Here is an 8,686-nt window from a genome sequence, read left to right as displayed (position 1 = left end):
CACCTGGGCCAGCACCCCACCCATGCCCACATTGCTCACGTCTGTGTCCAGGATGAAGGGCAAGGTGAGGTCAGGGGGCGAGCACGGGGGCCTCGATCAGTGCACGTTTGAGGGTGTTAAAGGCCTCCTCACACTCCACTATCCAAGTGAAAGCCTTGTCCTTCGGCAGCAGGCGGTTCAGGGGAGCAGCGACGCTTGAGAAGCCCCGTACAAAACTCCTGTATTACGAGGCCAGTCCCAGGAAGCTCTTCAGCTGACAGCCCCTCCATGGTGCTGATCCCCTCCTTCCCCACTCGGTGGCCCAAGAAGGACACCTCTCTCCTCATGAAGTGGCACTTCTCGGGGTGGAGCTTCAGACCTGCGGCAGCCACCCCCTCCAGCACACGCCGTAGCGCCACCAAGGCTGACTGGAAGGAGCTGCCATGTGCCAGGATGTCATCGAGGTATACCAGACACTGCTGTCGGGGGATGCCATCAAGCACCCTGTCCATCAAACGCTCAAAAGTAGCTGGAGCGTTGCACAGGCCAAAGCACAGGACCTTGAACTGCCAGTGTCCTCTGTTAGTGGAGAACGCAGTTTTGGCTCTGGCCTCTGGGGAGAGGGGCACCTGCCAGTAGCCACTGCGGAGGTCTAGTGAGGAGAACCAGGAGGACCCCCTAACCAGGTCCAGCGACTCATCGATACGTGGTATGGGGTATGAGTCCTTCCTGGTAACCTCATTCAGCCGCCTGTAGTCCGCACAGAACCTCAGCTTGCCCCCCTTCTTCGGAACCATGACGACTGGCGCCGCCCAGGGGCTGTCTGAGGGCTCGATGAAGTCTGCCCGCTGCATCTCCAACACAGCCTTGTCTGCCGCCTCCTGGCGTGCCAGCGGGATACAGTGGGGACGCTTCTTGATGGGTCGAGCATCACCTGTGTCGATCTCATGCTGCACCAGATGAGTCTGACCCACCTCTTCCTCACTCAGCGCAAAGCTGTCTCTGAATTCAAACAGCAACTGCCACAACCGTTCCTGCTGCTCGGGGTCAAGACCAACACAGTTCCTCCCCCATATCTCCCTCACTGCAGACAGTGTCCTCTCCTCTCCCATCTGGGGTAGCTGGGCTGGGGGGGCGCGGCCCGGGCTCACAGAGGGCTGTGTCGTGGAGGTAGCTGGGGGAATGTAACACACCGCCGTAGGTGACAGGGGGGCTGGGGAAAAGTCACACACAGATGTGGGCGAGGGGGGGCAGCCATGAGTCTCTGCTGCTTTAACTGCTGGAGTAAAGGGTTTGTTGGGTTCAGTGAATGTGACATTAGGGGGGGCATGGTGACTGCCAGCCCTCCCTGGAAGCTCAGTGTGCCCCCATTTAGGTCTAACTGGCAGCCTGTGCTCCTAAGAAAGTCCAACCCCAGTATACAAGGGTCCTGCACAGCCGCCAACCACACAGGATGACGCACAGACCTGCCCCTACTGTCAGAGTCATTATTCTCTTCCCTTTCATGGGTGCCAGCTCACCTGTGACTGTGCGGAGCTGCACAGTTGTGGGCTCTCACTGAGTCCAACCTGGCACAATAGCTGGCCTCACCAGGGTTACTGTGGAGCCAGTGTCCACCAGGGCAGAGCAGGGCACCCCCTCCACAGTGACAGGGACATGACAAAAGTCCCCAACACAGGTCCGGCCCACCACAACAACAGGCTCCATCCGCTTGCCCCAGATAGCAGGTTGATTGGTATGTCGGACCCCGCGAACATTGGTAAGTACAACACAACCCACTAATAGCCTACCACATAACACACCGCTGTCTGTGCGGGTCGCTACAATACTATAGCGAATTGGTTAGGTTACTAACGTTAAGTTAGCTCATCTGATGTTTTAACGTTAGCTGTCTGACTTTATTAGCCAGCTAATTTTCACACCATAAACTGAATGATTTGATCAGTTAAGTAGGCTAAAGTTGCTCAACATTTCTCTGGCTAGCTAACGCGGATAATTCGACCCAGCTAGCAAGATACTTAACAATGCTAACAATACTCGTTCCACCACACTTTCTCCCTCACCTCAAACTTTACAAAATGCCAGTTTTTCGGATACATGTCATTATTAAGTACACTTCATCACCTCACCCGGTCCCCGTGGTCAGGCTTCTCACCTACCTCTTCGTTCTGGTAAACTAGTTATTAGTCTTTGAGACACCCCGGTAAACTGCCTTTCCAGTCTTTCCAGAGCGTGTGCTGATGCTGTAACTAGTAAGTTGATTGTCTTTTCTCTTCAGTCGCGTATTGCATTCTGTTATGTGAACGGTTGGCTGAGTCTTGGGACCAGCCAGCAAGGCGCCAAACGCTCATCACTCGTTCGCATACAGCCAGTAGTCATCCAAAGCCCCCCTGGCATTCGGAGCCTCTTTACTGTGTTGCCTAGATGCTAGTGACAAGGACCGCTACTTCAATGCAGACAAGAAACAGGGTTTACGTGAAATGTTAGACACAGCTGGACAAGATGGAAACGGTCACAGTTACAGGGCGCACGGAGGAAGAGGCCACGGACAGACAGAGCTGAAACTTCACTGCTTGACATGTATGATGAAATCCTGGTTGAGACTTAACAAATGATCAACGAAACAGCAAGTAAGTGAAAAATGTTTTACTGGTAATGGGGACATATGTAAATGCCAACAAAATACATTTTTGGTTTGCGTCTCAACTATTTAATTCTACTAGAACCCTTAAAAGGCCGCTACAATATCTGACATCTGTATCGGCCCAAAAAATGTCATATCGGTGCATCCCTACTAATAACAAGTTAGATCGCTCTTTTCGTGTTTACAATGGGTCTAATCAGCATCACCGAAGCGCATCAGCTGTAAACAAAACTGAAACACTGCATATTCATGCTAACTGACAAGTACCATACCACCAGCCTTGTCTAAAATGAGCCCACACCTGCCCCACTTACTGCCCAGCTGCTACAGTAGCTACTGTATGACAAAACATTACTCCGCTAGCTACATCTGCTGAGAGTGAGGATTACCTTGATCAAGATGAAGTACTAACAACTTGTGGCATGAAATCTCATATAAGCTTTAAAAATGAAATCGGAAATGATTTGTTCTTGTGAATCCAACACCAGACCCACAGATCAATCACCATCCATAAAATCATGACTGACATCACCTGCTGTTTACATACGCATGCATAGTAGACTATACGAGCTGATGAAAAGAAAGAAGTCATTATTATTATACATGGTCCACTTTATTTTATACGTTTCACTTGATAACACAAGGTCAGTCTGTCTACAGAAGGCCTGGCCAGGAAGCAGGTATGGTAGCAATAAGAAAATAAAGTAAATGACAACAGTTCAAAAGAGAAAAGGGGTGCAGAGCAGTCAGTTAGGGGGAAACACTGGCTGTGGAGAAGAGAGAAATGAGAAGGGAAGGGTGGAGGAGAGTTCAGGGGCCAAGAGAAAGATATTTAACACTGTTCAACAACCACGACTTGAATTCAGGGGCGGGAGTATCCAGTTGTTTAGCTTTGTGGAACAAGAGCCTAAAACTAGAGTCGGAAGAACATGTCCATTGTACAGGTCTTTTGGGACAACTGTGGAATATGGGCCTGCCAAGTAACATCAAGCAGTTTAAATAGTGAGAACAAAGATGGTGTTCATTATTTTAAAAACTAAACATAACATGCAAGCAGTTTCCCCTGACCTAATTTCAAGCTTTGATTGTCCTCCAGTCAAAATAAGGTAGTGTCACTTCTTACAGTAGGATTGGGTGGGGCTAAACAAATTGTCCATGCGTCTGGAGAAAGCAGGGTTAAATACAAATGTATGGAATGTGTGTGTGTGTGTGTGTGTGTGTGTGTGTGTGTGTGAGTGAGCAACTCAACACTTCCAGCACCTAAACAAAAAAAAATACTGTTTAAAAAAGAAAAATCTGAATAGATGTCCTTTATTCCTACAGAACGTTCAATGGCTAAACAATTTATTAGCACAAGGGTGCCCCTAAACAAGAGATGAGCAGCCTTCATTCAGTTTGGTTCTTTTAAGTTACTGGTTGGGATGTTTTGCGTCGCCGTGTGTGGGCATGCGTGGGTGAAGGCTTGACGCAGTGCCCTGCCTCAGGGGTCAAAGATGGTCCCAATGCGTCACAGCACCAGCTTCCGGTCTGGGTGGTCAGCACGGCCTGAGCGCTGGTGGCGCACCTCTAGGTGTTTGCTCTGGACCCGGTCAAAGTGCTGCAGCAGGTCATTGTAGTCCATGTGGGTGTAGGCCAGATGCTTGGCGCCAACAGGCTTAGACTCAATGTACTTTGACTCATCCCTGCAACATAAAAACATGCTTCCAGATAAATTACAACAATACATATGCATGGGGCACATCCGATGAGAAGTGTTAGGATGAATATTGTAATGGCCATGGGAATAGAATTCTGCACACTGTGGGCACACCACAATAACACAGTGTTTAGTTCTACTCACACTGTCCTCATAAGCTCTGGGTTAGGCACACAGCGCAGGCGGTGGGAGAGCAGCTGGAAGGCCTGGCTCTGGGGCAGCAGCATCAGCAGGCCGTACAGGGCCTTGATCAGGTATGGGTTGTTCTCCACATCCAGCAGTTGGAGACGCAAGTCTATAAAAACAAACAGTTGAGAGACCGGTTGGTTGGCTAGTGTGTATGTTTGTAGTGCGGTGCAATGTGTGGCTGAGGCTTGACACGTAACAACAAATCATTTTGTGTTTTAACTGTTACTGAGGTTTATCTTGTAAAACGACAAAGGGAATTTGTTAATTTGAACTTCATGCTTGTTTTATTATTGAAATGTGGAACATGAATTGCATCATTCAAGTCACAAGTGTGTCCCAAAGTTGAAGGGTTGATCCCCCTTGCAACTCCAAGTCGCCCTCAAAAGTTCCATCAGAAACACGTGAAAACGGAGGGCCATCCGTTTGAGTTGGTAGGGGTGAGTGGGTGGTTTGGGATCCACTGTGTGTGTTCTGATCCAATATTGAGCTGTGGGACTCACAGGTAAAGATGGGGCTCTCGATCAACTGTACCAGCTTGTCAACTTCCATGAGGAAGTCGACAGTCACCTCCAAATCACCGCTAAATGGCTAACATTAAGGAAATATGGTATGCCATAATATACCAATAGGCATACACTACAAGGTGCAACAATGCTGATATGCAAAATGTTTATCAAAGACAACCAGAAAGGATACAACTTCTGGATGAGGTCATAGGCATGGCGGTAGTTCTGGGTCAGGAAGCAGAGAGACACAGTGGCCACAGGGTTGTGACACCAGGAACGATACAGGCAGCAGAACAGGGCACAGCTCTCCTGCAGGGTGCGCCAAACACAGTTAACATGAGGATACACACAGCAGGGAAAACTGTACCTCATTGGGTCAACAGGGTTGGGTTCAATTCCATTACAATTCTGCCCGTTCAAGAAGTTAATTAAAATTCATGTTCAGTTCATTTTTCAAAATTCTTTCATTTTTTAAATTGGAAATTTCCTGAATTCAAATGGAATTGGTGGTCAGCCATACAGAGGAATCCCATTTCTCAGGCATTACCTGTGTGCGCAGGTCCTTGAGCTGGTTGCGCAGCTGAAAGAGCTCTGCGGAGGTGAGCAGGATGGTGTTTAGCGTCTGCACCATGGTGGATGCAAACTTCAGGTCCTCTTCCTTCAACAGGATGTCTGCCATGGAGTGGAATATGTTCTCTGCGTGCAGAAGCAGACACAGCTGCCTGGGGGGGATGAGTGCAAGGAGAGTGAGGTGATGGGTAACTGAAACTACAAACAATCCCAGAGGGGTGGAGTAGGTTGAAAAATAAACAAATCCATGGTCTCTTGAGAAACTTGGAGTTTCAGCAACAACAACAACAACAACAAAAAAAACACAGGAACCTGTGAGTCTAACCCAATGTCACAGCTCGTTGATGCACATATGTCACTACCTGATAATGAAGGCTCCTCTGTTCTCCAGCAGCTTTCTCTCCAGGCAGAAGCGCTTCAGCAGGTTGATCATGAACTTGTAGAAGTAAGAGTTCATGCTGGGGGTGGAGGGCGACGAGTCGCCTATTTTGGAACCAGGGTTACAGGACATTAGGTGGGTGAGAATTAATGCTTAATGCATCATTTACTTTTATGCATTATACTACTGTTCCGGAGACATTTTCTACTCACCCACAACTGTCTGTGGGCCTGCCTTGGCCCCATCAGGAACCTGAAGCGCCAGTTTGTTGTCAGAATTATCACAGGAGCCTGAGGAATCGGTCTGTCCTGCTGGGGATGACGCAATCTCAGCTAGAACCTCCAGGTCCTTAAGAATGACCTGGGTAATAGATGGGTTGAGGTTGGTTACTTTTGTAAAAACTTGTATTAAAAAGATAGTTCAGTCAAATTACAAATTGCTTACAGCGTAAGGAAACCAGTCTATGGACAAGGCAAGTCAGCAATCAATGCTTTGGTTGTTTACCTGGCCAATTGGATTTGCCACAAATGCTCAAAAGTAAGCAGTTGAAACAGTGGCCAAGTAAACAAAACCAAAAGCATGGATTGCTGTTCAACCTTGTCCATAGACTGCTTGGATTAAGTATACCTTTAACATTAGTGAGATACTGAACTGGGGGTGCATGTAGTACTCACCTCATCAGACTCATCTGAGAGTGTCTTCAGCAGCATGGGGAACAGACTGTCTGTGTGCCGGAACATCTACACATCAAAGGCACACAAATAGACACACACAGATCAGTGTGCTGATAGACACTGTAAAACACTCCAAAGAAAGGAGCAGCATTGGTAATACGACCCACTTTGCGAGGTGTCTTGATGTAGAGGTGGTACAGCCACTTGAGCACGGCGATGCGGGTCATCATGCCGGTGGAGGAGTCATGCAGGTGGCGGTCCAGCACCTGAACTATCCCATCAAGGTCAAGGGTCACCTGTGACCGGTCAGCACTGTCCAGGAGAGAGAAAACAGGTAAGAATGGAAGAACACAAGACAAAGTTATGGGAACACATACTCCAAAATATGTAACAGCAGATACTAAAAAGCCACAGAGGGAAACAGAAACAATACAGAGGAAGATCAAACACTGTAGAGGACTTTGAGGCATGGTCGGGTATAACAGAAAACAGTAGACCCACATAAATGAGACATAGGTGTCGGACTGCACGACAGATCTGGGCAATACAGCAGCTTAGCAAGTTAACTGCTCTAGACTCTAGAGGACACAATGCACAAGCTTTCAGATCTACAGCACAGCTAGGCCAGCAGGAACTATGGGAAATCTGGAGTTTATCTACAGTGCATTCGGAAAGTATTCAGATCACTTGACTTTTTCCACATTTTGCTACATTACAGCCTTATTCTAAAATTGATGAAATAGTTATTTTCCCCCCATCAACCTACAGACAACACCCCATAATGACAAAGCAAAACTAGGTTTAGAAATGTTTGTACATTTATATAAAAATAATTAATTTTCAGACCCTGCAATCAGTACTTTGTTGAAGCACCTTTGACAGCGATTACAGCCTCAAGTCTTCTTGGGTATGACGCTACAAGCTTGGCACACCTGTATTTGGAGAGTTTCTCCCATTCTTCTCTGCAGATCCTCTCAAGCTCTGTCAGGTTGGATGGAGTGCGTTGCTTCACAGCTATTTTCAGGTTTCTCCAGAGATGTTTGATTGGGTTCTGGCTGGGCTCTGGCTGAGCTGGGCCACTCATGGACATTCAGAGACTTGTCCAGAAGCCACTCCTACGTAGTCTTGTCTGTGCTTAGGGTCATTGTCCTGTTGGACAGTGAACCTTCGCCCCAGTCTGAGGTCCTGAGCGCTCTGGAGCAGGTTTTCATCAAGAATCTCTGTACTTTGCTCCGTTCATCTTTCCCTTGATCCTGACTAGTCTCCCTGTCCCTGCCACTGAATAACAAACCTCACAGCATGATGCTGCCACCACCAAGCTTCACCGTAGGGATGGTGTGAGGTTTCCTCCAGACGTGATGCTTGGCATTCAGGCCAAAGAGTTCAATCTTGGTTTCATCAGAGCAGAGAATCGTGTTTCTCATGGTCAGAGTCCTTTAGGTGCCTTTTGACAAACTCCAAGTGGGCTGTCATGTGCCTTTTACTAAAGAGTGGCTTCCATCTGGCCACTACCATGAAGGCCTGATATCTGGAGTGCTGCAGAGATGGTTGTCCTTCTGGAAGGTTCTCCCATCTCCACAGAGGAACTCTGGAGCTCTGTCAGTGACCATCGGTTTCGTGGTCACCTCCCTGATCAAGGCCTTTTTCCCCCGATTGCCCAGTTTGGCCGGACGGAACGCTCTAGGAGGTGTCTTGGTGGTTCCAAACTTCTCCCATTTAAGAATGATGGAGGCCACTGTGTTCTTGGGTACCTTCAATGCTGCAGAAATATTTTGGTACCCTTCCCCAGATCTATGCCTTCGACACAATCCTGTCTCAGAGCTCTACGGATAATTCCTTCAACCTCATGGCTTGGTTTTTGCTCTGACATGCACTGTCAACTGTGGGACCTTATATAGACAAGTGTATGCCTTTCGAAATCATGTCCAATCAATTGAATTTACCACAGGTGGACTCCAATCAAGTTGTAGAATCATCTCAAGGATGATCAATGGAAACAGAATGCACCGGAGCTCAATTTCTGGTCTCATAGCAAAGGGTCTGAACACT

General features: G+C 47.9%; 1 protein-coding gene across 1 annotated transcript in view; it reads right to left on the bottom strand.

The window, feature by feature from the left end:
- Window positions 1-3,217: 3,217 nt before the first annotated feature.
- LOC120054115 (protein VAC14 homolog) overlaps window positions 3,218-8,686 on the bottom strand; it is a 29,113-nt gene continuing 23,644 nt past the window's right edge. Inside the window, exons 11-19 of the mRNA XM_039001518.1 lie at window positions 6,805-6,949; window positions 6,638-6,703; window positions 6,176-6,323; window positions 5,947-6,067; window positions 5,562-5,736; window positions 5,205-5,323; window positions 5,009-5,088; window positions 4,464-4,614; window positions 3,218-4,305 (exon numbers count right to left, since the gene is read on the bottom strand). Coding sequence (XP_038857446.1) covers window positions 4,131-4,305; window positions 4,464-4,614; window positions 5,009-5,088; window positions 5,205-5,323; window positions 5,562-5,736; window positions 5,947-6,067; window positions 6,176-6,323; window positions 6,638-6,703; window positions 6,805-6,949 — 1,180 coding nt within the window. The 3' untranslated portion in view covers window positions 3,218-4,130. The remainder of the gene's footprint in view (window positions 4,306-4,463; window positions 4,615-5,008; window positions 5,089-5,204; window positions 5,324-5,561; window positions 5,737-5,946; window positions 6,068-6,175; window positions 6,324-6,637; window positions 6,704-6,804; window positions 6,950-8,686) is intronic.

This window comes from Salvelinus namaycush, chromosome 9 (assembly GCF_016432855.1).
Source record: "Salvelinus namaycush isolate Seneca chromosome 9, SaNama_1.0, whole genome shotgun sequence".
NCBI classification, from domain to species: domain Eukaryota; kingdom Metazoa; phylum Chordata; class Actinopteri; order Salmoniformes; family Salmonidae; genus Salvelinus; species Salvelinus namaycush.
The sequence above is the reverse complement of the archived record's forward strand: the minus strand, read 5'-3'. Positions and strand labels throughout refer to the sequence as shown.